Source organism: Ursus maritimus, unplaced genomic scaffold (assembly GCF_017311325.1).
Source record: "Ursus maritimus isolate PB19 unplaced genomic scaffold, ASM1731132v1 scaffold_19, whole genome shotgun sequence".
NCBI classification, from domain to species: domain Eukaryota; kingdom Metazoa; phylum Chordata; class Mammalia; order Carnivora; family Ursidae; genus Ursus; species Ursus maritimus.
In genome coordinates, this window is record NW_024424341.1 from 50,931,454 (window position 1) to 50,959,343 (window position 27,890).

The following is a 27,890-nucleotide window of genomic DNA, read 5'->3' on the forward strand; positions in this document are numbered from 1 at the left end:
ATTCGCCGCGTCCGTCTGCCGGACGCTGCTGTCGGCGGGCAGCTCGGACATCTCGGACCGCGGGGTCAGCTCGGCCGCTCCCAGAAAAATTGCAATACCGGGACAGCTCGGTGATGGGCGTGCAGCTGAGTGCGCGTGCGCGAGCGCTGTGCGCGCCGGTAAACGCAGCTTGCGAGCCCGTGTGCGCGATCGTATGTCCTACGGATCTACCTAGGAGCACCGCGCACGCGTCATTCCCGGGGCCCGCGCGCTCCCCCAGGCGCCACCTAGCGGCCGGACGTGCCATCACAGCTGAAACTGCCCCTATGTAACCGAACGTCTAAGGGCGGAGCCATATTTTCCATTTGGACCAGTTTAACGTTTACAAGGAGAGTCTTACAAGACTGCTTCTTGTTGGCTTTCCCAAGATCCCACCCACGATGCTTCACTCTAAGCTGCTTCTCCCATGATTATAATGCCCCATCAGCAGTGCGCCCGGCGGGCCCCTGGATCTGCCCCGTGTTTCAACAGAACTTGTACTGAACAGACCCAGGGACACCCCTTATTCCAGCCTCCGACCGCCCTCCAGCCGCTTGTACGGCCTCAACCCTCTGTACAGCCTCAACCCTCGGAACCATCTTCTCGGCTACCCTCTGCCTCCGGGGCGAACCAACACCGGTTTTTGGCGCCCTGTTGCCAATCAAGCACGAGCTGTCAGGTTCGTCAGAATTACTCCACCGAGGTGGAGGCCTCCGTCAACTGCCTGGTCAACATGCACCTGCGGGCCTCCAACACCTACCTCTCCCTGGGCTTCTATTTCGACTGCAGCGATGTGGCTCTGGAGGGCTTGGGCCACTTCTTCCACGAGTTAGCCCAGAAGAAGCTCGAGGGTGCCCAGGAGCTCTTGATGTTGCAAAAGCAGCGCAGCGGCAGCTCCCTCTTCCAGGACGTGCAGAAGCCGTCCCACGACAAGTGGGGTAAAGCCCTGGACGCCATGGAAACCGCTGTGGTCTTGGAGAAGAACTTGAACGAGGCCCTTTTGGATCTGCACGCCCTGGGTTCTACCCGTGCGGACGCCCATCTCTGTGACTTCCTGGAGAGCCACTTCCTGGGTGAGCAGGTGAAAGTCATCAAGAAGATGGGCGACCACCTGACTAACCTCCGCAGGCTGTCCTGCCCCCAGGCTGGGCTGGGCGAGTATCTCTTTGAAAGGCTCACCCTCAAGTATTGACTGGCAGCATCTGGAGCCCGGAGGCCTTTGTGTCGGGGCTCCTGTCTGGGTTTGTCCGAGCAGCCGAGCAGCCGCCAGGAAGCTTTTTAACAAACGCTGGAGCCCACTCCCAAGCTGTGGACCAAATGGAAACAATAAAGCATTTTGCAAGGGGGGGAAAATGCTGCCTGTAGTATATACCAAAATAGTCTAGATTCGTCGTTTTTTGTTGGGCGGGGGAGGGTGTTCCTTATTATTTTCCATTTGTTCATTTGTCTATCTTCCTCACAACAATCCTCTTAACTACTAAAGCTTTATATCACACTCCCTTCTTGTTATCTTTAAAATTTCTTTGGCCCCTCTTGGACCTTTTTTCCTAAATCTTATTTGTGCAGTATGACATATGCAGAAAAGTATAGGAAATATACAGCTGAATGATTTATCAGAAAGCCAACATCCATGTAACTACCAATGGAAACTGATTTCCGGTATTCCCGAAGCTTCCCACTGCTCCACTGTCCTCTCCTTCCTGCCCGGAGGTAACCACTATCCTGGTATTTACGGTAACGGTTTCCTCTCTCTGCTTTTTGTTTTACTACTCGGGGTGCATTCCTGTATTTTAGTTTTGCTTACTGTTTTCAACTTTATATATTCTTGCATCTGGTTTCTTTCACACAACATTATTTTTATGAGATTCACCCATGTTTTTAATTGTTTCATTGGTTATAGATAGTTCATTTTCTGAAAAATTAAAAAAAATTTTTTTTAAGTAAACTCAGCCCAGTATGGGGCTCTAACTCAGGGACATGGAGATCAAGAGTCACGTGCTTCACCCGCCCCGCCAGCCAGGCATCCTGCCGGTTCATTTTCTTGATAGTTACATAGTCATTACTATTCTTTTTTTTTTTTAATATTTATTTTAGAGAGAGAACGTGCAAACGAGCTGGAGGGGGAGGGGCAGGGGGAGACAGAAAGAGAGAGAGAGAGAGAGAATCCTGGAGCAGACTCCATGCTCACCATGGAGCCAGTCCAGGGCTCCATCCAAGGACCCAGAGATCATGACCCCAGCCGAAACCAAGAGCTGGCGACGCAACCGCTGGAGCCACCCAGGGGCCCCTCCGCAAGCGATTTCTAATAAACTTCACCTGTTTTCTTTCTCTCGCGTTCACTGTTCATTTCCATGACACTGAGACTCAAGAACCTGGTCTGGGGGGTCTCGTAACACTCTCGTCAAGAAGTAGGGTTCTTTTTCTCCACCCCTGGAATCTGAGCTGACCTTACCATTTGCTCTGACCAATGCGATGGGGCAGAAAGGATGGTGTGTCGGTTTTGAGACCAGAACTCGCGAGGCATTTCATGCTTCTCCTGTCTCAGACTCGTGCTAGCACTGTGAGAACAACTCTGGACTGCTTGTTGGGGGGCAGAAGACAATATGGAGCTGGGGCAAGTGGCCTCAGACAAGACACTCAAGATCAGTCCGTCTCCACGTGACTACCCGCAGACCCTTAGGCTCAGAGGCTAAATAAATGTTGTGTTCTGCCACAGTGTTTGCCGAAGCTTGTCATGCAACATTATTGCGGCCATAGGTAACTGCTCCAGAAATTGGTACCAGGAATACCAAAGAGTGACCTATGTGGAAAAAAGTAGTGAAGAAATTGTTATCAGAGCAGGAAAAATGGTGACTCGTGTTATGATATATTGAAGTGACTGGTTGCCTGTGGTTACTAGCAGATGGGAAATATTTATTTATTAAGATTGATTTATTTTAGAGAGAGAGCACACAAGCAAGGGGAGGGGCAAGAGAGGGAGAGAATCTCAAGCCGGCTCTGACTCCCTGCTAAGCGCACGGGACCTGATGTGGGGCTTGATCTCACAACCCCGAGATCATGACCTGAGCCTAAATCAAGAGTCGGACACTTAACTGACTGAGCCACCCAGGTGCCCCTATTACTTATTTTCTAAATGCATGAAAAAATGGGATGGATTGAATAAAGAAAAAAGATAAAGTGTGTTGCTTAGAAGTATCATATAGTTGGGTCTTGCCTTTTTTTTTTTTTTTTACCCAATATAACCTCTGCCTTTCAATTAGAGTTTATTTACTTATTTTTTTATTAAAGATTTTTTAAAAAAAGATTTTATTTATTTATCTGACATAGAGAGACAGCGAGAGAGGGAACACAAGCAGGGGGAGTGGGAGAGGAGGAAGCAGACTCCCAGCGGAGGAGCCTGATGTGGGGCTCGATCCCATAACGCCGGGATCACGCCCTGAGCCGAAGGCAGACGCTTAACGACTGAGCCACCCAGGCGCCCCCTTTATTAAAGATTTTATTTATTTATTTGACAGAGAGAGAGCACAGCAGGGGGAGCAGCAGGCAGAGGGAGAGGGAGAAGCAGGCTCTCTGCTGAGCCAAAGGCAGATGCTTAACCGACTGAGTCACCCAGCCGTCCCTCAATTAGAGTTTAGACAATTTGTATTTAATGTGATTATTGAGATGGTTAAGTCTATCATATGGCTATTTGTTGTTTATTTGTCCCATTTGTTCTTTATTCTCTTCTTTTTCTTCTTTTAGATTAATCAAGTACTTTTATGATTTCATTTTATCTTTGTTGGCTGATGAGATAAAAATCATTTGGGGGGATGCCTGGCTGGCTCAGTTGGTAGAGCATGCGATTCTTGATCTTGGGGTTGTAAGTTTGAGCCCCATGTTGGGTGTAGAGATTACTTAAAAATAGAATATTTTAAAAAAATCTTCATTTTGTTATTTTAGTGGTTGCTTTGGGGTTTTTAGTGTACATACTTAAGTTATTGCAGTCTACCTTCAGGTGATATACACTCCAGAAACAGCATAAAACTAAAAATTTTAGGGGTGCCTGGGTGGCTCAGTCGTTAAGTATCTGCCTTAGGCTCAGGGCGTGATCCCAGCGTTCTGGGATTGAGCCCCACGTCAGGCTCCTCCACTGGGAGCCTGCTTCTTCCTCTCTCACTCCCCCTGCTTGTGTTCCCTCTCTCGCTGTCTGTCTCTTTCTCTGTCAAATAAATAAATAAAATCTTAAAAAAAAAAAGAAAAGAAAAAAGAAAAATACACTTTAGGGGCACCTGGCTGGCTCAGTTGGTAGAGCATGTGACTCTTGATCTTGGGATCAGGAGTTCAAGCCCCACGTTGGGGGCGTAGCCAATTTAAAAATAGAAAAAGGAACAGCACAGTGATAACCACCCCAGGCAAGATGCACTGATGGATGCCAAAATCAGGGGGAGGAACTTTGAGGAGAGACAGGACATTTGCACAGCCTTGAAGTACCTTCCCATATTCATTAGTTACTGTGGTGGTTTCATGTGTGAAGACAAAGACTTTGATGTTTTTCCCTCCAGGAATGGAAGATAGACAAGTATGCTGGGGACTCATGCAAAGCCAAATGCTATGGCCAAGGGTTTGATCTTTACCTGAGAGCAGTGGGAAACCACTGATGTGTGACAAGGGAGTGTGACATGCTTCGATATGCATCTGGAAGGCTACATCTTGCTACATCCTGGAGAATGGGGTGTGAGGGGCAGGGCACTGAGTCTTGGCGACCACAGCTGTGCGACTGGGAGATGTTGATGAGTGGGCCTAGGGTTTGACAGAAATGGGAAAGTGGCCATGCCCAAGGGATGTTTAGAAAGAAAACCTAACTTGGATGGATGGAAGGGGATTGGTTTTCTGACTTGTTTGCCCTGGATGGATAATGTCGCCAGTCACTAAGATGGGAAACACTGGAGGGTGTAAGTTTGGAAACAAGACATCAGGATTTTGATTTGGGAGATACGGTGATCCCTTGAGATAGTCAAGATGAGATCAGAAGTCAAGATAGACGAGCCTCCAGCTCAGGGGAGAGGCTGATAACAATTAATAATGTTGCGATTAAGACAGGAAATTTTGGACTGGAATTGGCTGGATTCAAAGCCTGATTCTAACACTTGATTAGCCCAGGGGTAGAAACCAGTTACTCAAAACGTCTGTCCTGCATCACAGGGTTTCCGTGAAGATTAAAGGAGATACTATACGAAAGCACCTTAGCACCGTGCTAAGCACAAAGTCAATGCCCAAGAATGTTAACTCTTGCCACAGAACTGCAGGCAAATCTAAAGCTTGAAACGGTGTTATCTTTGGAGTGGATTAACTTCTCCTGCAATGAGAATGGTGGGGGACACATTCCTTTAATTCAAACAGTGTCTGAGCTGATCTGATTCAGTCTCTGATTGCTTCGAGAGCTGAGTGGTGCACTTCTTCCCCTAGGGTGTATCCCTCTCGGGGATCCAACTTTAGCCGGAGGTGTTAACCGGATCCCCTCCCATTGGCAGGAGCTAAGCTCCCATCGCGGTACCTTCCACAGGACCCATAGCCGTTCTGCTCTGTCCCTGCTGAAGAATAAGTGACCAATATACAGCCCACATTTAAATCTCCCCAGTTGTCCAAAAACAGGTCTTCATAGCAGTTTTTTTAAAAATTTTATTTATTTATTTATTTATTTATTTATTTATTTATCAGAGAGAGCGAGACACCAAGACAGCGAGAGAGCGAGGGTGGGGGTGGGGAGAGGGCAAGCACAAGCCAGGGAAGCAGCAGACAGAGGGAGAGGGAGAAGCAGTCTCCCCCGCTGAGCAAGGAGCCCGATGCGCGGCTCAGTCCCCGGACCCTGGGATCATGACCTGAGCCAAGGGCAGACGCTTAGCCTACTGAGCCACCCAGGCGCCCCAGTATGTCCTAAATTTAAAAGGCTCTTTAAAAGAAAACTACCATTAAAACTTAATGTTGGTAACATTTATAATAGATAGGGAGTTAGCCTAAAGCTTCACAGTTCATCCAAGAAGTCACCAAGAGGTCTCAGTCTCTATGAAAAGGTGACCCTGGGATTGCTAGGACAGTGGTTCTCAAAGTGCAGTCCCCAGACCAACAGCATCAGTACACTTGGGAACTTCCGAAAATGCTTATTTGTGAACCCCAGCCCATACCCACGGAATTAAACTCTGGAGGTGGGACCCAGCTGTGTTTTTACAAGCCCTCCCAGTGGTTCTCATGCACACTCAAGTTAAAGAACCGCTGGCTGTAAAAGATTTCTTCAGGGCACCTGGGTGGCTCTTTAGTTAAACATCTGCCTTCAGCTCAGGTCGTGGTCCTGGACTCCTGGGATCGAGCCCCACATCGGGCTCCCTGCTCATTGGGAGTCTGCTTCTCCCTCTGCCTCTGCCGCTCCCCCTGCTCGTGCTCTCTCTGTCTCTGTCAAATAAATAAATAAATAAAATCTTAAACAAAAGATCTTTCATTATCTGGGTTAAAAAAAAAAAAAAAGAGGGGCGCCTGGGTGGTACAGCGGTTAAGCGTCTGCCTTCGGCTCAGGGCGTGATCCCGGCGTTCTGGGATCGAGCCCCACATCAGGCTCTTCCGCTATGAGCCTGCTTCTTCCTCTCCCACTCCCCCTGCTTGTGTTCCCTCTCTCGCTGGCTGTCTCTATCTCTGTCGAATAAATAAATAAAATCTTAAAAAAATAAAAAGAAACCTACAAAGTCTCAAGAGATGAGAAGACCAGCCACAGACTGGGAGAAAATGTTTGTAGCACACATATTTAATTTTGTTTTCTGAGGTTTTATTTATTTACTGGAGGGACAGTGAGAGGGAGAGAGCACAGAAGGAAAGGGAGAAGCAGACTTCCCGCTGAGCAGGGAGCCCGATGCGGGACTCAGTCCCAGGACCCTGAGATCATGACCTGAGCTGAAGGCAGATGTTCAACCGACTGAGCCACCCAGGCGCCCCCACAATTCACCAACTTAGAAACAAGCTCATAATACTGCAATAAGCACTAAAAAGAGTGGACCTTTGCACAACACAGGGGTTAGGGGTGTCGACCCCTGGCATGGTAAAAAATCTACATAGAGCTTTTGACTCTCAAAAAACGTAACTACTAATGGCCTACTGTTGACCAAAAGCCTTCTAGATAACCTAAAAAGTTGATTAACATGTTTTGTATGTTTTTTGTACTATATACCATATTTTTACAATAAAATAAGCTAGGGGCGCCTGGCTGGCTCAGTCCGTGGAGCGTGCAACTCTTGATCTCGGGGTTGTAGGTTTGAGTCCCACGTTGGGTGTGGAGATTAAAAATAAAATCTTTAAAAAAAATTAAAAAAAGTAAGCTAGTGAAAAGAGAGGGTGTTGAAGAAAGTCAAAAGGAAAATACTGTGCTATTAAAAAGAAGTGGACCCGTACAGTTCAAACCCGTGTAATTCAAGGGTCAGCTTTATTTTATTTTTTTTTAAAAGATTTTATTTATTTATTCGACAGAGATAGAGACAGCCAGTGAGAGAGGGAACACAAGCAGGGGGAGTGGGAGAGGAAGAAGCAGGCTCATAGCAGAAGAGCCCGATGTGGGGCTCAATCCCAGATCGCCAGGATCACGCCCCGAGCTGAAGGCAGATGCCCAACCGCTGTGCCACCCAGGCGCCCCTCAAGGGTTAGCTTTAATCGAAAGTTCTAGTTATGTTCGAACTCTTGCAGTAGTAGCAGTCAACCACAGCCACACTTTTCTGCAGAAGGAGTCCAGAATTTTTCTCATGCTTCCTAAACCCTCAGAATGAGCAACTGCCATGGACCGGGTCCATGGAGGATCACTGGTGAGAGAAGGAGCCCTCCTTCTCAGGGAGAAGCATGATCAGAACCCATACAAATAAACCCAGGAAGGCAACAATAAAGGACAGGAATGCCGGCAGCATAAAGCAGAGGTCCTGACCAGGTCCGGGGGTCAGAGAAGGGTTTTATGACAAGTTGGTGAACGGGGCCAGGAGACCCGATGCTCAAAGCAGGTAGAACAGAAAGAGGACATCCCGAGAGAGGGAAATAAACTCCGAACTCTCTCCAGTTCCAGCTGACCCTGGAGGTGAACGCCTGGCACCCCATGTAGCCCTCTCAAGTTGAAGTTACCTTGTCTCTCATTTCTCAACTACCGCATGGGAAAAGAGTGGAGTGGGTGTCTTCTTATCTCCGGAGGCCCCTTAAATGGTGTTCTATTTCACTCAGCATAAAGTCCAAGCTCCTTCATTGTGATCTGGCCTTGGTCTGTCTCTTCCTCGTCATCTCCTCCCACTGTCCCCCCCTTCCAGGCTACAGCGCCCTTCTGTCCGCCCCTCAGACGTCAAAACGTTTTTTTGTGTCTCTGAGCCTTTGAGTTTGCTTAGAACACTGTTCCTTATCTTTAGTAAAAAAGACACCTCAGAGCTGTCTTGCTTGGGTCACGAATCTCACGAGCTTCCTCTAACCAGTGCCGCCGTTGATGGCATTCATCATATCAGTACATATCATAATGAGAAACTATTTGGGGCGCCTGGGTGGCTCAGTCGTTAAGCGTCTGCCTTCGGCTCAGGGCGTGATCCCGGCATTATGGGATCGAGCCCCACATCGGGCTCCTCCGCTGGGAGCCTGCTTCTTCCTCTCCCACTCCCCCTGCTTGTGTTCCCTCTCTCGCTGGCTGTCTCTATCTCTGTCAAATGAATAAATAAAATCTTAAAAAAAATAATGAGAAACTATTTATTGGCTTGTTTGTTTATTTATTTTCTGCTTCCCTGCCTAGGGTGCCAGCACTTTCAAAAGGTGAGATGAGTTCTATTTTTCTAAATCTTGATTTCCCATTCACCAGAACGAGATGTTGGCAGAGTGATCACCCAAATTACCGTTAACTGAAAAAGTGAAGAGGGATTTTTTTTTAAAACATGAATACCTTCAAAATCCTCTGATATTTTGACATTCATACTTTTTTTAAAAAAAGACTTTATTTACTTGACAGAGAGAGAGACATACAGCGAGAGAGGGAACACAAGCAGGGGGAGCGGGAGAGGGAGAAGCAGGCTTCCCACTGAGCAGGGAGCCCGATGCGGAGCTCGATCCCAGGACCCTGGGATCATAACCTGAGCCGAAGACTCAGCCCAACAGACTGAGCCACCCAGGAGCCCCTTGATTCTAAAGTTTACATGGAAAATTCGAGGCCTGCTTTTACCCCTTTGAACAGATTTTTGGAGAGGTGTTTCTATTATTGATCACTTCAAAAGTTTCCCTGAATTTTCTTCTTGTATGAGACACAGAGAGGCACTTCAGTCGTTTTGGCCTTGGGCTACCAACAATGTTTCCAGAGCCAGTGTTCTTTGGGTCTTTTAAGACCTCTCCAAGGCAGGCGGATGAGCGTGCTGGGATGGGGGATGAGGGTGGAGTGGGAGGCAGGTAAGACGGGCCAAGGCCAGAGTCTCAGCTCCACTGCAGAGAAGCTGGGGCCACACTGGGTGTGGGACGTCCAAGGAGGATGACCCGGAACTAGAGCCAACTCGTCCACCCAGTGAGACCCCTCTTAGGAACAAGACTTGTCTTGGAGAAGATCACCATGGGGAGGAATAAATAAGTGAGCAGATATGTCACCTGAGAGGTGGAGAAAATGCAGAACAGAGGGACAGGGAATGGTAAGCTGAGAGGCAAGAAGGAGGCATGATTTAAAAAAAAAGGCAATTTATATGTTGAGTTCCTTTGCTCAGAACTCTCCTTTCAACTGTCCCAAATGCAAACTCCTTAACAGAATTTACGAGGATGTCTATGATTTAGGCTCTGCCAAGACCATCCCTCTTGCTTGCTCCTGCCCCATTTGGGAACAGCCTGTTAGGAGGATGGGGAGGGGCTTTCCCATGCTCCCCGTCCCCTCTCCCCCTGCTCTGCAGGTCTCACCAGGAGCCCGTCCTTCGCCTTCTGGATTCACTCGTCTTACCAACTTACTCTTTCTCCCAGCACCCTGTTGTGTTTACTCTTTTGTCTTGAGTGAAAGTGTTGGACATTTTATCCATTTTCTGTTTGCTTGACTTCTGTTTGTTTTCCTCCACCATTTGAGGTCAGAGATGAAGCCTGGGTTCACCGCTTTATCCCAGGACCCAGCCAGTCCATGCAAAGGATAGGTTCTTAATGTGCACGTATTGAATGGATTATTAGAGGGTGTGACATTAGGGAGGGATTGGGCAGGGACCTGATTGCATCAAAATTTTGCTTAAATGAGAGGCCCCTAAATCCAGCAGATACATAAACGAAATTCAGGAGCTCGGAAAACACAACAGCAGAAGGAGTCATTGCACTTCAAGAGGATAATATGGCAGGTAAGCCAGGGCAAAGGCAATGCATGCTTGTATGCTAGAGGGTGGCGAACAAGCAGAGGTAAGCGGGTGAAGCTTTGTTGGTACGCTCTTGCCAACACCAAGGGGCCAGTTGGGAAACCACTGGGTTATACCAACAGGGAGCACTGGAAAACACTTTGTAACTGGACTCCACCATTACTGTGAGATTTTGTTTTTCCAAGTCCTTTTTAACACTGGGTCCTGTCAGACTTTCAAATGTCAGCCATTTGGTGGTGTTAAATAAGGAAATTCAACTGAGTAAATTGTTAAGATCTTACTGGCTGTATTTGATGATTCGTGAATCGGGCAGCATCCAATCTAGCCCGTAGAAAGCACCTCTGGGGAACTGTACTAAAGGAAAGATTTTTCTGGGCAGAAGGGAGTGAGGAAAAAGGAAATTATACCAGACAAACAAGTGGATTGGTTATAGCAAGGCTGGTTTCCTGTGGGGGATGGCAGGGTCTATCAGGCAGTTCCCTAACTAGTGGCGATCAAGCAATTCCTGATTGGTTTAATTTTCCACTCTTGGGAGAGCAGAAACCGTTAAGTCTCAGTATGGTGATGTGGGGATTAGCACGAGCCACTCCATTTTGGGCCCATTGTCTTGTCTCTAACGGTGAGTATAAAATAGTACTTGATGTTTGATCCATTTTCCATTTTTTAAAATTAGTTAGTGAAATTGAGACTCCTTGCACTATTTTTCTTTTTCTTTCTTTTTTTTTTTTGAGAGAGAGAGAGAGAGAGAGAGAGAGAGAGAATGCACTGGGAGGGGCAGAGGGAGGAGAGAGAGAATCCTAAGCAGGCTTCAGACTCAGCAGGAGCATAACTTGGGGCTTAATTCTACGACCAATCCCGCAATCATGACCGAGCGAAATCAAGAATCAGATGCTCAACCGACTGAGCCACCCAGGCGCCCCTCCTTGCTCTACTTCAAAGTCCATTCTGCTTTTCTCTTGTGTGAATTCTCCACGCATCCTTTTCTATTATCTAGTAATTTTTTCTTGAGGCTCAGGAGAACATTTTTGTTGTATTTTAGACACTAATAATTTCTCTTATTTGTTGCAAATATGTTCTCTCATCTGTGGTCTGTATTTTTCAATTTACTTATGACTTTTATTGTCAAAATAGTTTAAATATTGATGTTTGATATTTATCAATATTTTCCTTTTATTATTTATTTTGAAAGGCTAGTTTAGAAGTGTCTTTCTTTCTTTCTTCTTTCTTTTTTTTTTTTTGATTTTCCTTATTTATTTGAGAGAGAGAGAGAGCGTGAGCGAGAGAGCACCCACGTGAACGGGGAGGGGCAGAGGGAGAGGGAGAAAGAATCCCAAGCAGACTCCACATTGAGCACGGAGTCTGACACAGGCTTCGATCTCACGACCCTGAGATCATGACCTGAGCCAAAACCAAGAGTTGGGTGCTCAACTGACTGGGCCACCCAGGTACCTCTTTAAGACTTTATTTTAATTTTATTTTTTTAAAAAATATTTTATTTACTTATTTGACAGAGACAGAGAGTACAAGCAGGGGGAACAGCAGAGGCAGAGGGAGAAGCAGACTCTCTGCCGAGCAGGGAGCCCAATGTGGGGCTCAATCTCAGGACCCTGGGATCATGACCTGAGCCAAAAGCAGAACCTTTTTTTTTTTTTAAAGATTTTTAAATTTATTTCTTCGACAGAGATAGAGACAGCCAGCGAGAGAGGGAACACAGCAGGGGGAGTGGGAGAGGAAGAAGCAGGCTCATAGCGGAGGAGCCTGATGTGGGGCTCGATCCCGTAACGCCGGGATCACGCCCCGAGCCGAAGGCAGATGCTCAACCACTGTGCCACCCAGGCGCCCCCAAAAGCAGAACCTTAACCAACTGAGCCACCCAGGTGCCCCGACTTCTATTCCTTTTCTTAAGAAAAATGTTTCTGTTCGTTAATTTGCATCTCCTCCTCCTCCTCCGTCTTTTCTCTTGCTTTGTCTGTCTCTGTGACTCCCTTGTGTTTGAAGACTTCCTCCAAGGTCTTATAATTTCCCTCCCCTCTTTGTGTTCAAATAGAGGATGAAAAGCTGCGAGAAATCTCTGACTGACCTCTTGTCTTCACAGTGGGGTGGTTAGCAGCATGCCAGCTTTTTCGCGTGTCTGCCTTTGTATGAAGAATAAGGGCCTCCTCCATAAATAGAATGTCCCATAGAAAATGGATCAAATATTGCTAGATGACGTGGTTTTACATTTATATTTTAAACAATAGTAAAAAACTCCCACTCTGTACCTATTATGCACCAAGCCTGTAATTAACAGACTTGCTTTCTGGATACTCATATCTTCCCCAAAGTGAGTGAATTATATGGGACCATTTTACTGGTAGAAAAAAGAGGGAAAGGGGCGCCTGGGTGGCTCGGTGGTTAAGCGTCTGCCTTCGGCTCAGGGCGTGATCCCAGAGTCCTGGGATCGAGCCCCGCATCGGGCTTCCTGCTCAGCAGGAAGCCTGTTTCTTCCTCTCCCACTCCCCCTGCTTGTGTTCCCTCTCTCGCTGGCTGTCTCTCTGTCAAATAAATAAATAAAATCTGAAAAAATAAAGAAAAGAAAAAAGAGGCAAAGAATATAAGTGTCACGGTATTCCCAGAGCGACAAATCTAATAAACGGGATAATCAACATCCTTTCTCAGGTCACTAAGCTTCACGCCTGCTTCCCTAACTGGCCTCATTACTAAGTGGCCAAATCAATAGCGTCAGGATCTCACACACCGACCAGCGTAGAGAGCAGTGCGCCCGAGCCTATGGCTGATTACAGGGTCTCAAACACTCAAACACTCTCTGAATCGTATGCCCTCAAATGAATCCAATGTCGCTGTCATGTCACTATGTTATCCCAGTGAGGACAGATACCTTCTCTCCCACTAGTCTGGTTCATTTTTCTAGGCTATGAGTTTCCAGTATATACCTCTAGAACAAATGGACGGTTACTTGCCCTTCAACCAGGCTTAAACCATTTTCTAGTGGCGGAAACTGCATTTCAGGGCTGCAGAGCAACCCCGGCAGGATGGTGATGAGTGGGTTCCGTAAGTCATCTTTTTAGACCAAGCTCTTAGCTCCCAGGTCAGGCTCAGGTCAGAAGTTTACCTTGGAGTGTGTGTGTGTGTGTGTGTGTTTTACGAAAGCCTTTCGTCTCTTCCTTTTGCAGAAAATCCAAGGTATGCTCGCCGGGGCCGCACACACTTCAGTGAGGAACAGCTCCAGGCTCTGAAACGTGTGTTGGAAGAGACCATGTACCCAGATTGGGCGACCATGGAGGACCTTATCTCAATTACTCATCTGGATGAGTCAGTAATAAAGGTACATCCCAGGAGATGTCTCTAGACAGCACACCTAACCAGAGCGTCACACACACTGGCAATTCACACAGCAGGCAATTCCCATTTATTGAGCGACTGCTGTGTGTCTGGATGGATGTTCTGTATTTTTATTCTTATGACCATCCATTTTACTGAGGAACGCTAAGGTTCGCAGAGACTCCTCCAAGGATCGTGAACATAAGAGCTAGAATTTGAACCCAGACCTTGCTGACTCCAGAACCACAATGCTACAGGGGACCTTTTGGGGATGGATCCCAGATAATCCCCTTGGGGTCTGTTCCCATGTATTTCTAGGTTCTCCTTAATCAGGACATTCACAGTCATTCAGATGCCTCGCAACTAAGTTCCCACAGAGCATTTGGGGGCATGAGGACCCCTGGAGGAATCCTGAATGCACCCAAGCTAGATTCCTACTCCATATGCTCAATCTTCAGAATTCTCTCTGAAAATGCCTAGCATCCATCAAGACAGAAGCAGCAAGACAGAAGCCTTACCCGCTTCTGATCTGGCATTTGAATGCTCTGTCCTATTCCACCCAATGGCTTGACCTTACCCTCCCTTTGCCTTCTAGAACTCAGGACAGCAGAGGACAGAAGGAACCTCCCTTGTTCAGATAACTGAAGGGATGCGAGACTAGCCTTCTCGTGCCCAAAGAGCCTAATTCCTGGGGAACATGAGGATTCCCCTTTAGACCCACCCCCCTTTATTAACCTTCTCACCTCCTCTCTCCCCAGACTTGGTTTAAGAACCAGCGCGTCAAAAGGAAGAAAGAGCAGCAATCAAAGCGATCAAATTCATCACAAGAATCACCAAACCCGACCATTCCAGGCGAGGAGGAGCCCTCCTTGTGTGTAACTTCGACAAACACCCATTGCGCGAGTCCCAGCATTTCGGATGCCTCTGATCATGAACTCCCTCGGTCTTCCAAGAATGACCAACCTGGTCCCTCCAGATGGGGTTCACCTTGGGATTCTCAGCCTCCTGTTCTCCAAGAGATATGTCTGGGGGACTTTGACCCTCCTTGGGCCTCCAGTCCCTATGACATGGGTCAGTTGATACAACTATATGCCTTACCTGGGGATGATGACCCCAGCAGTCTAGATCAATACCTCTCCCCCACGTGCCACAGCTGAAGTGGTATGGCTGACACGCCCACTTATTTATTGATTGAACAACTGGTATGTGCCAGGACAGATGTTCTGTGATCCAAATCTTGACCAACTTAAGAGGTCTTTCCAAACGCGTTTAATGGGTCAACTTGAGTCTAAATGGATTAAAGCCCAGCAATTCATCTAATTCTGTGAGAAGAAAGAAATCTCTCTACCCGGGGCACCTGGGTGGCTCAAGTTGGTTAAGCAGCTGCCTTCAGCTCGGGTCATGATCTCAGGGTCCTGGGATCGAGTCCTGCATCGGACTCCCTGCTCAGTGGGGAGTCTGCTTTTCCCTCTCTCTCTCCCCCGCTCATGCTCTGTCTCAAATAAATAAAATCTTAGAAAAAAAAGATAAATAAAATCTTAAAAAAAAAAGACGTCTCTTTACCTTTCACCATTGCCTGTAATTTCTATCCTCTGAGTAGTACCCTCTCAACCAAATTTCAGTGTCAAGGACAGTCACAGGGGCCTTTAGAATGGTAGCAGAGGGGCGCCTGGGTGGCTCAGTCATTAAGCATTTGCCTTCGGCTCAGGGTGTGATCCCAGGGTCCTGGGATCGAGCCCTGCATCGGGGTCCCTGCTCCACTGGGAGCGCTGGGAGCCTGCTTCTTCCTCTCCCACTCCCCCTGCTTGTGTTCCCTCTCTCGCTGGCTGTCTCTCTCTGTCAAATAAATCTTAAAAAAAAAAAAAAAAAAAAAGGAATGATAGCAGAAACCAGCTAGTTTTCCTTGGGTGCCAGCTTGTCCCAGTTGAGCTAGCTCCCTGAAAGCACCCCGACTACAGTCAGTACCACGCGGACCAAGCTCCCCTGCATCTCTACCCCATGGACCATTTTCCACTCTTAAAAAAAGTTAGAGTGACATCAGCAAGATGGTGGACTAAGAGGTCCCAGCACTTGTATCTCCACAAAAACAATGATTTAACAACTACTTACTGGTGAAAACAGCTCAGAGAAGAGTTCTGGAGTACAAGAAGCCGCAGCAACCCAGGGGAGCATGAAACCCAAGGCCTCGTAGAAAAGCATAGGAGGCATTTTACCTGTGTGACCTCATCCCCCAGTGCTACAGAGTTTGCTGCCAAGAGGGATCCGCTGGGCTGTGATGCACCCCTCCCCACCCCCACTTGAGGAGAAAAGGAGACTCCAGCAGCTTTCACCATGAGGACCCAAGTGGGATACCTACAATTTTTGCCACTGAGGACTCACCCAGCGCTTGCCTACGCTAATCCCAGCCGATGGAGCAGCCTGGAGTCCATGCCACTGAGCCGAGCTCCTGCTGGAGGAGGTCACAGAAAGGATGTGACGGCTGGTCAACCCATGAGTGGGACCGCAATCAGAGGCTCCTCAGCTCCTCCCTTGTCCCTGGAACGTGCATTCCACTTGCCTTTCCCCAATCCTAATGTGAATTCCCTCGTTTATTAAACCTTTCACTTACCAAGCTGGAGTAGTCTGCCTCTTTCGTCTCTCCTTGCCCTTTCTGTGCGGTGGCCAGTTTTAAATTATACCTGGCAAACTCCCGAGGAGCTTGCAAGCCAACAACCCCTGGAAGAGGTGCTGACACTTCCACGCCATCCCCACCGGCCCTGGTCCATGACATGAACACCCGCACCCTTGCAGGCTAGGTGGTTATTAAGAAATGGGATGAGGGGCGCCTGGGTGGCTCAGTCGGTTAAGCGTCTGACTTTGGCTCAGGTCGTGATCCCAGGGTCCTGGGATTGAGCCCCACATGGGGTTCCTTGCTCAGTGGGGAGTCTGCTTCTTCCTCTCCCTCTGCTGCTCCCCCTGCTTGTGCTCTGTCTCTCAAATAAATAAAATCTTAAAAAAAGAAAGGGGATGAATAAAAGGAACATTGATGGGCCTCAAAGATTTTTAATAGAGTACTACCAAAGGTTGGGCAGGCCAAAAGAACCCCCTTACCGGCCTCCTGACATTAAAGAGCCCAAACAAGTGTGTTCTATTTACCTTCATTTGGAGAACTTTTAAAAGCCTAGAGCCAAAGATTATAATGAGAAACCTGCCTTGCAATTGCCGCAGACAATGATTAGGCAGACAGATCAAGACGAAACCTGACAAAAGGTCTCTTGGCTCAACCCCTCCCTGGAAACCCGAAGTCTTTTTACAAAGAGCAGGTAAAATCGTTAGGGGGTGTGGCAGAGGTGTCCTTGGACGAACTGGAAGCTGCGTCTTACACCGCGGCCAAGCAGGGGTCCTGATGGTGGGACCCTGACTGGGTGGTGTTACCCTGAAGGGCACCAAACAATGTCCTGAGAGTTTGGGACCATGGGTGTACCCAAGACCTAGGCGCCTCCCGGGCGGTGGCCTCATTGCCCAACTCCAGGGGCATCACCCACATTTGAGCTCTAGGGGGCACCATTCGCACATCACACGCAAGATGGTGCTCCGTGATGGTGCGGTCCTCTACTCCTTCTCCTGCGGGTGGGCAGCACTTCTCCCCCGGGGCACAGGGACCGCTGCTTCCCGAGTCCACGAACTGGTCGGTCAACACTAGTGGACGTGAGTGGAGCCACCGCAACCCGCTTTGCCTGAGGACGTTCCATCCGAGTTTCCTGCGGCGTTTCCAGCAGTGTCACTCAGGGCCTAAGACCCACCCCCTACCCTTGATGTCCAATCAGGATCGAGGGCTGGACCTTGGGGGCATCAACCGAGCAGAAGGTATTTTATACAAAAAAAAAAAAAAAAAAAGTAAACAAACACAAATAAATAAAATGAAAATGGGGTTTCTCCGTGGAAGTATTCATGACGATAACTGGCCTATGAAAAAGTGGAAAATCTGGATACACCAATAATCAAAGAAGTAACAACGCAAGTAAAAGGTCTACACTCTAAAAATGACATTTAGATGATTTATAGCCAATTCGGCCACATAGTCAAACAAAGAACTCCCAGGCTGTGGGAAGTGGTCCAGAAAATAGGAAAAGAAAGGACAGTCCCAACATCTTTTGAATGGTTGGCACAATTCCCGTAACAAACCTGGAAAAATAGGATTAAAACAAAAAACAAAACGCTGGGCAAATGGCACTCATAAAACAGAAGGAGATTTTCCAAATAAAATAATAACCTACTGAACTCAGCAATGTTTTAAGACAATGATTCACAACAAATGACAGGGATGATTTCAGAAGTACAGAAATACCTCCACGTCACAGAACGTGCCAGCGCCTTCCGGCTCATTCACAGATGAAAGATGAAATCCTATGGGATCGTCTCAGGAGGCCGAGAAATGTTGCAAATCAGTGCGAGAGGCCCACCGCTCGGGCGCCTCCTGCGTCTGCCTTTCCTGCGGCTGGAGGGGCAGGAAGCTGGGGGCCAAACCGGCCACCCTTGCGGCTCGCACGAGCAAGAGCGGGCACGGCCAGCTGGGTCAGAACTCGGAACCCCCTTGCGGGCAGCCGGCAAAACAGGCAGAGAGGGGGGACGAGGGAGAGACACAAAGAAGGAGGTGGAGAAGCGGGGCGGGGGGACCCTGGGAAGGTGACTGAGGCACAGAGGGAAACGTAGAGACAGCGGGGGAGACGGAGGGGCAGAGATCCTGAGAGACACTTCCTCATCTGAAAACCATCACAGTGACATTCACCAACCACACGGTCAGGGCTCAATCACAGGTGTCTACACGCGTTTATGAATTCTGAGCTACTCTGTTTTCTCGACTTTTCCAGAGCTCTAGGAATCCGACGGAATCCCGTCACGGAGGACATCTCACAGTCCGCGGCTCTCCACTGGACGGCAGCCCCGATGCGGTCATCCTGGCTCGGTGATCGCTGCTGGTGACGCGCGATCCTCTGGCGTTTTGGCACGCATCGCTTAAAAATCCTTGGAGGACGGAATGAGTTCTGGTTGTTGTCCGGAAACCCTGCCCTTGACACAGCGGGAAGAAAGCGGAGCGGGGAAGCAAATCCAGAGACAACAGTCGAGCACTTTCCTAAGAAATGCTCCATGGAGAATGCTCTTGATGGCACAAGGACGATATTTATGGGAAGCACAAACGTGAAGAACTCTAAGAACATGAGAAAATGAGTCAAAATGTCTGCACTGATGGATGGATAGACAGCTGGGTAGAAAGCAGGTGTAAAAAAATATATATGTATATTAATGGGAAACCAGGTGGATAGATTTATGTTCCCTCTAAAATTCTTTCAAGTTCAACAATTTTCACAATAAATTTTTTTGGAGAAATGATGCAGAAAGCAGATTCTGAGCATGAGGAAGTTGTAGAAGTATCTTAACCAATTCATTATGCGTGTCCTTTCCATTGTAGATATCAAAGAGTGATCTGTTACAGAAATCTTGTTTCCAGGGTGCCTGGCTGGCTCGGTTGGTGGAGTGTGGGACTCTTGATCTTAGGGTTGTGAGTTCGAGCCCCATATTGGGTGTAGAGATTACTTAAAAAAATTGTAAAAAAATATTTTTCTACATAAATCTAAAAGTGCTCTTTTAGTAAATATATGCTAAATATTATAAGTTATAACAAAGCATTGTGTCAGTACAACTGGGAGCAGTTTTTCTTTCCTAGCGGTAAATAGAGCAATGCTGTGTTTTATAATACGAGGCATCTTAAGTTTGATCAAATATGGCATATGATTTTGTAAAATCAAAACAAATGTCAAACCCAGTAACAACAAGCACACCTAATGCTCAGATCTGGAGATGAAGTTAGAAAAATTTGGTTTTGTTTTTCATTTTTATGTTCTTCAGTACCTTAAAATTTTTGTCATTTTTATGTTCCACTTTATTGAAAAAGATTATATCCTGCCTATTTCTGTTCCTGGATGGCGGAACTATCTAGCTCTCTTGGAACCAAACTTCTGTGTTCTGGAAAAGTCACTAGAGTGACTCTTTAGTCCCACAAATGTAAGGTGAGTATTTTCCCCTCATTAGTGATTTTCACTTTTTGCTTTCTATGTGTCCCATGCCTTTTTGCCTCCTCTATTCTTCCTTGACTGCTTTCTCTTACATTGTGTGAATATTTTCTAATGGAGCATTTGAATTTCTTTACTGGTTGTTTTCGTTCATTTTCTGAGTTACTTCCTTAGTGGTTGCTCAGGGCTTACCCTATACATCGTAACTAATCAGGATGACCCTGATTCACACGAGCTTTATTCCAGTGAGATACATAAGCAGGGTTCCTATATAGCTCTATTGTATTGTATCGTGTTGTATTATTGTGTTATTGCTAGCCAAATCACATCTACCGGTGTTAGAATTATTACTCTATATGATATTATAGTGCACTGTTATAATTATTACTTTATATGATGTTACGTCTTTTAAAGAGGCTGAGAGGAGAGCAAGTATATATTTGTAGCTTTTGTTATATATACTTTTTTTTAAAGCTTTTGTCATATTAACCTTTTGGGCTGTTATCGGAAATTATATCACAATTCTACATGTTATAGGTCCAACAATACTATATTTAAATGTTCGTGTGTATATGTATGTGTATTATTAGACTATATTTTTTAGAATAATTCTTAGAATAATTTTTCTGTGCTTTACTCTCCTCTCCTCTTGGCACTCCCATTATGTGTATATTGTTTGGCTTAATGGTGTCCTGCATTTCCCTGGGGCTCTGTTCATTTTTCTACACCTTTCTCTCCGTTCTTTGGATTGCATAATAGCTATCTTCAATTTGCTAATTCTTTCTTCTGTCAGTTCAGATCTACTGGTGAGTCCCTCTAGTGAGTTTTTCGTTTCAGTTATTACACGTTTCAGTTCCAGATTTCCATTTGGTATTATATTATAATGCCCAACTCTTAATCAGTTTTTTTCAATTTGGTGAGTCCTTATCATACCTTCCTTTTACTTTTATTTTATTTTTAAGATTTTATTTATTTATTTGACAGAGAGAGAGACACACACACAGTAAGAGAGGGAACACAAGCAGGGGGAGCAGGAGAGGAGGAACCAGGCTTCCCGCTGAGCAGGGAGCCCGATACAGGGCTTGATCCCAGGACCCTGAGATCACTACCTGAGCCGAAGGCAGACGCTTAACAGCTGAGCCACCCAGGGGCCCCTTCCTTTTACTTTTAAAATCATGATTCCTCTTGGTTATCTGAACATACTTACAATAGCTACTTTGAAGGTTGCCTGCTTTTTAGGGGTCATACTCTCCTGTCTTACAGAACCCTTACCATGCCTCCTTCCTAACCAGCACTGTCCCATAGAACATTCTGCAGGAATAGACATGTTCTCTTATCTGCACCATCCAATATGATAGACACTCACCTAATGCGGCCACTGAGCCCTTAAAATGTGGCTAGTGTTACCGAGGAACTGAATTTTGTTTTATTTCATTTTTATTAATTTAAATTTAAATAGCCTCATGTGACTAGTGGCTATCTTCTTGGGCAGTGCAGTTCTCGACCATGCTCAGAGTACTCAATTCTCTAGAATCCTACCCAAGTGTTCCGGAACCTGCTTCCAGCCTCTGTGTGCCCCTCTTCCCGGCCCACCTTGAACCCTACACCCAGGCCAGGTCATGCCGGTGCACACACCTCTACAGCCAAGGGGTGGGCAAGAGGTGATCTGGGAGATGAACCAAGCTCTCACATGGAGACGAGGGTGTCTGGATAAATGCACGGATGACGGGCCCCTCGAGGGTTCAGGACGCAGACAGAAATGGGAAGAGAAAAGTGTGAGTTGCAGGCAGGGAATCTCCATTTGTACTTTTGGTCCGGGATCCACAAATGTCAGGGATGATTTGGACTCGCCCTGTCCCATTTACCTGTGTAGTGGTTTACATGTGCGCTCATTGTGTCATTTTTCAATACATATAATATATATAAACGTGCAAAGGTGGTGTATGTCCACACAGAGATAGATGATCTTTCACAACTTAAACAATGATTTACAAATTTTACCACTATTTGGCTAGAGTCCAAGCTCTTCTCATGACATAAAGCCTTGTACAATCTGTCTTCTACCTCTCTCTGACCTAATCTGCCACCCTCCCCTCCCCTCTCAGCTCCAGCCACACTGACCTCACTCCAGCCAGCAGGCCACATCCCAGAGGAGTTTGTTGGAGGGGGCTTATTTGGCCCTGTCTTTATTTTTTAAATTTTTAATTCTGACACACAATGTGACAGTTTCAAGTGTCTGGCCCTGCCTTTAAAGCCCTTCGTGTCAGCAAAGCAAAGACATGCCTCTGATGGGGGTCGGACGAGTGAGAGTGGTGGCGGCTGGAGCGGACAGCCACTGTCAGGAGGGATATGGCCCCCTCCCCGGCGTTAGGAGGAAAGCTGTCTGCTTATATAAGAAAGCTGGAGACAGTTCTGAAGCCTGCCCCAAAAGGCACAGTTGTGGTGGAAGGAACCATCAATCAGGTGCCCTGAACAGGTGGAGGCTGGGGCTACTCTCAGCGGAAAGCTGGGCTCAGAGCTCCAATTACTAGCACAGAGAATCCACTATCGAAACTGATGCCAGAGGGGGGTGGGGAGGAGGAGACAGAGGCCTGAGTCAGCGGAAAGAGCCATTCCAGAGCACCTGAGGTGACGGCAGAACCACCAGAAAGGGAACTGGAGACCAGTAACAGTGACCCCCAGCTCAGAGGTTCTCAAATAGGGTGCCCTCGACCACCAGCATCAGCTGGACCCGAGAACTCGTTCACAATGCAAATCCCCAGGCTCCCCTTAGAGTCAGAAACTCCGAGGGGGAGGGAAGGCCCCGCTATCAGTGTTTCGACAAGCCCCCCAACGGGATTCTGATGTGCCACCAAGTCTGAGAACCCCTGATCTCACTGTAACGAGCGTGGACTGGGTGCCAGGCACTCTTCCGAGAGATTTACCGCTAGTCACTCACTGGTCCGCACGATCGGAGGTGCGCCGTTTTGCAGGTGGGAAATGCGAGGCGGGGCGATCCGTAACTCATCTAAGCTCAGTCAGGGGTAAAGGTGCAGCTGGAACCTCAAGCAGTGTCCTCCCTGCACCACCATGCTCCCCGGAGAGCTGCTCCTGCTGCAACACTCAGCCCCTGCAGGGCAGCCTAAAATGCGCAGCAGCCCAGTCCTCAGTTCGTGAGGCACTGAAGGCGGCTCGAAGATGCTGCATTTCTCACTGGGCCCTGGCTGATGGTGATGCTCCGGGTCCGGGTTCCACACTCGGAGAGGCGCGGTACTGATATCCTGCCCCCGCCCCGTGCGGATGGAGTCCAGCAAATGGAGATGCTGCCCGGGGCTCTGTGAGAAAATCCATGTGCACAGCCACCCACTGGGCCTCTTGGCCACAAATGACACGAAGCCAAATTCAAACTGGCTTACGTAGGCCCACGTACCTGCAACAGGTTAAGTTTGAGGTTAGGCACGGGTGGCCCCAGGGCCAAGGAGGTAGTGTGGATTCTTTCTCTCCATCTCTCGCTCTGCCTTCCTTTCTGTGTTGTCTTCATTTGCAGGCAAGCTTGCCTCTCACAGTGGCCCCAGCAGCTTAATGCTCCTTAGATGCCCAAGCTGGGAACCACATCGCAACAGGAGCTCCCCTTCCTTCCTAGCTCAGCCCACCCGGGCTCTCACTGGCCAGGCTAGGGCCATTGGCCCATTTCTGAACAATCACTGTGGGCAGGGAGATGGAAGATTCTCATTAACCAGGCCTGGGTTATGGGCTCACCCCTAGAGAGCCAGCAGGTGGACTCAGCTGCATCCAAAACGTAGACCGTGTGTGTGTGTGTGTGTGTGTGTGTGTGTTTGTGTGTATGGTGTGGTGGGGGGGATTCGCGGTAACCAGAAAAGGGAATGGATGTTGGACAGAGGCCAATATAACCAACGTCTACTACACCACCATTTGGCACCGGGAAGGCAAAATGTGTATCTATTCCTTAAAACGCTCTTAAGATGGGCCCACGGAAGAGACCATGGTAAAAGAGAAGACCCAGAAGTTGATATATTTTATTATTTCATTTATATAAAGAATCAGGCAAAAATAACCTATGGTGTTAGAAATCAGCAGGGTGGTTACCCGTGTGGGGGAGTCTATCTGTGATCTACTGCTGTGTAGCAAACCTCCCTAAACACGAAACAATGATCGTTGATTACTATTATTACGCATGTTGACACGAAACAATGATCGTTGATTACTATTATTACGCATGTTGACACGAAACAATGATCGTTGATTACTATTATTACGCATGTTGACACGAAACAATGATCGTTGATTACTATTATTACGCATGTTGCTGGAAGTTGGCTGAGCCCAGCCAGGTGGTTTTCGCTTGGGGTCTCTCGTGTGGTTGTGGTCAGATGGTGGCCGGAGGTGGCGTCATCTTGAAGGCTCCCGCATTCACAAGTTTGGCAGTTGATGCTGGCTATTGGCCAGAATGCTCCCACATGAACCTTTTGGGTGGCCTGGTCTTCCTCACATGCCGGCTGGGTTCCAAAGGGAAGCACTCCGAGAGAGAGAGAGAGAGAGAGAGAGAGAGAGAGAGAACCAGCCAGAATGTCTGCCCAGGATCAAGAGAAATGGTTACAGACTCCACCTAAGTGGTGCGTTGTATGAGGAGCATGTGGAACACATGGTTATAAATAGTTTCAGAAACTATAGTACGTCACAGGGAGGGGAGGCAGGGAGGGGGCATGAGGCGGGCTTCTGGGGGCCTCGCTATGCTCCTTAATCTAGACGCTGTTTACAACCAGTTGCATATTTTTCGCTGCACTGCCATGTCATTTCCTGAGTCTCTGCACAGGCAGTTCCAGACTTTTCTCATCCTCCCTATCTTAGCTTTACTATCTTCTCCTCCAGAAAACCACCAACGACATCCCACACCCCCTCCCCGTCATTAGTCTTCTCAACGCTACCGGGCCTAGTGAGGCCTTGATTATAGTACACACCACCTTACCTTCGGCTGTCCCCCCAACTCTAGACCAGAAGTCCTCTAACCTTTTTGACCACACAGCCCACAAAAGTCTCCCATACGCATCTCCACTATACATGTGTAAGCAACAAGTTGCACTGTATGAATATGTACAATGTAAAACACGTAAATAGAAATGCTTCAAAGGATGAGATAAAAGTGGTTCTGAATAGGCTATGTTTTCCAACACCTAGGTTTGCCTCGAAAACCCCCAGAGAACCAGAACCCTCTTCAAAGACCCATAACTGTGACCGTGAGTTTCACAAGGGCCGGTGATGATCTTTCTTGCTCAGCTCTAATCCCTGGCCATGGAGCTGGATGTGGAAACTTACTCACCTATACACTAAACTCAGGATCCGTGTGCTTGACAGTATGTACATTATACTCAAGTGAAAACAAATGTACTTAACAACAACAGAAAGGTAAAATTTTCAAAGCTGAAGGACATCAGAGAAAGTCAGATAGAGTGAAACCTTGAGCCACCTCTGGCCCCCCCACCCCCAAGAAGCCTTGATGCCAGATGCAGCTTCTGGCCGGGAGCCCTGGACGTAGTGGCACCACGGAGAGAGGGGGAAGCGAGAAAAAATGGGGCTTGATGCTAGGCCGTTCTTGGTGATGAGTCATAAGTTGACTGTAAAATGCCAATGTAAGCAGACACCTGGAGTGGCTTCTCCCATCAAGAGATGATTGAGTGCCCTCTCCTTGAATCCGGGCTGTGCTTACTGAACAGAATAGAGAGGAAGTGGCCTTCTGAGGCGAGAGCGTAAGAAGCCTTCCAGCTTCTGATTAGCTCTTTTGGAAAGTGCACTTTTGGAATGCTGCCTCTTGGAACCCAGCCACCATTTTGAAGAGCCCAAGACACGCAGAGAGCCATGTATGGGCACTCCAGCCACAGCCCATGGTCACAGTCAGTATCAACTAACTGCCCGCCGTGTGAGTGAGCCATCTTGACATCCAGCACCTCCAGGTGACTGCAGACCTAGCTGATGGCCAACTGCAATGCTACGAGTGTCCTTAAGCTGCCCAGTGGAGCCCAGTCAACCCATAGGACCATGAAGCATAATAATGAGATGTTGTTTTAAGCCACTAAGACTTGGGGCGGTTTGTGTGTAAGCAGTAAGTAACTGGAACCATTGGGATGCCTCCAGTGGCTCCTGTGAAGTGAATATAGAAAACTTACCCCTGATCTTAAATATGGGATCGCAATGTAGGAATTCCTTGGAGGTGATGGGTGGACACAGCAGTGTGTCCGCAACCAGGAGGCATCCGATGGATGGCAAGACCAAGCATGTCAATCTGCAGTCTCAGGGCTCCCTCAGTTAAATGGAGGACCTGAAACCAACCTCAGAGGGGTGTTGGGAAGATTCCAAGAAATCATGTGGGTAAAGCCCTCAACACAGGGCGTGACACACAGCAGGGGCCCCCCAAAATGTTAGCGGTAACTCACTCACCATGCGGGTCGCCTGTTACGATGCATTTGATTGCAAGTAAGAGGACCCACGAATCAACAGGGCTTGAATCAGAAGGAAATGTGATTTCACAGCAAGAAATCCAGAGGTAGGCTGCCCCAGGGTTGTTAAATTCAAACATTTAAGAAAAAGTTAATGAAATTGTACTTCAATAAAAATTTTACTTAAAAATACACGTTAGTTGAATGCCAATGAATTGCCAGGCACAGTTCTGGGAGCTGGTGATAGAGAAAACACAGTCCCTTGGCGGAGGGTGCTCAGGGACATTATCAACAACTCAGGTCCTTCTTCTTTTCTGCCCTATCCTCAGCCTGACGGCAGAGTCACCAGACAGGGGCGCCTGCCCCTAGCATCACCTCTTGACACGTATCTGGAGGCAGAACAAGGAATTTGTTCGAGCCCATCTCTCTCTCTCTCTCTCTCTCTCTTTTTAAAGATTTTATTTGAAAGGGAGAGAGAGCACAAGTGGGAGGGGCAGAGGGAGACGGGGAGAGAGTCTCAAGCAGACTCCATGCTGAGAAGGGAGCCTGACATGGGGCTCGATCCCAGGACCCCAAGATAATCCAAAATCAAGAGTCAGATGTTTAACTGATTGTGACACCCAGGCACCCCCAGGGCCCAGCTCTTCCAAATTCAACTTTATGGAGGCATAATTTACAGCCACAAAACATACCCATTTTACATGTGTAATTCAATGAATCCCAAAAGGTTCTCTCTTGCCCCTTGCTGTTTTAAGATATAGTTTTGTCCCGTATTTTTGTACGTCTAAACAATGTCTCCTTGTGCCTGGATTTGAGCTTTATAAAAATGTCATCCTAGGGAGCCTGGATGGCTGAGTTGGTTAAGTGGCTGCCTTTGGGTCAGGTCGTGACCTCAGGGTCCTGGGATTGAGCCCCGTGTCGGACTCCCTGCTTAGCGGGGAGTGTGCTTCTCTCTCTCCCTCTGCCCTTCCCCACCGCTCATTCTCTCTCTCAAATAAATAAATACAATCTTTTTGAAACAAATGTCATCCTCTATGGAGTTTCCTGAGTTTTGCTCTATTCCCTCAACATTATCTTTTTTGTGCATCTGTAGCCCTTCCTTCTCACGGCTGTATAACACTCCTCTGTGTGAGTGTACCACAACCTACCCATTCTCCTTTCAGTGGACGTCAGGTTTGTTTCCAATTTTCTGCGGTCGAACAGCATCCCCACAAACGTTGCTGGACACCTGACCTAGTGCGCACGCTCTGGTTTCTTCCAGGGACGTGCCTGGGAATGGAGATGCTGAGGATGGGGGACTCCAGGCTTCTCCCCGGCTGCATTTTCAAAGTAAGACCAAACTATTCTCCAGAGGGCCGTAGTCACTTGCTCTCCCACCCGAAGCGCATGCGATGCCCTGCTAATCTCCGTCCTCACCTGCAGGCCTCCTAAGTTTTGCCAATTTGAAGACATAAAATAGACCCTCAGTGTGGCCCCGGGCGGGCTTTGGTCAGATGGGTGGGATCCAGATGGAGGAGGAAGGAAACGTAGGGATTGTAATTTTGAGTCTGTGATGGGTTGGGCCACCGGCAGGGCTGCGACGAAAGAGGAGGGATGTGAGCTATGTGGGTGGGGTGGGGCGGCGGGGACGGGGCTCAAGGCCACGGCCGTGCTGACAGAGGGGGAGGCTGGGACAACAGGAAGATGACCTCAGCGCGGCTTCACTGGCTCTCCCCTGATTACAGACGAGG

The 27,890-nt window shown here is 47.8% G+C and overlaps 2 protein-coding genes and 1 long non-coding RNA gene across 3 annotated transcripts; all 3 read left to right on the plus strand.

Moving 5' to 3' along the window:
• Positions 1–6: 6 nt before the first annotated feature.
• Positions 7–1,365, plus strand: LOC103661033 (ferritin light chain-like). The gene has a single exon (XM_040633968.1). The coding sequence runs from the start codon at positions 446–448 to the stop codon at positions 1,208–1,210; it is 765 nt and encodes a 254-aa protein (XP_040489902.1). The 5' UTR covers positions 7–445; the 3' UTR covers positions 1,211–1,365.
• A 12,048-nt stretch (positions 1,366–13,413) lies between these two features.
• On the plus strand, positions 13,414–15,070 carry LEUTX (leucine twenty homeobox; the record flags this gene model as incomplete). The annotated part of the gene is made up of 3 exons (XM_040634414.1): positions 13,414–13,699; positions 14,160–14,179; positions 14,414–15,070. Coding segments are annotated over 3 exons (729 nt in total), but the record flags the coding sequence as incomplete, so codon positions are not given.
• Positions 15,071–16,627: 1,557 nt separating this feature from the next.
• LOC103661034 lies at positions 16,628–19,060 on the plus strand. The gene is made up of 2 exons (XR_567957.1): positions 16,628–18,233; positions 18,530–19,060. It is a non-coding gene; the product is annotated as an uncharacterized LOC103661034 (long non-coding RNA).
• The last annotated feature ends 8,830 nt before the right edge of the window (positions 19,061–27,890 follow it).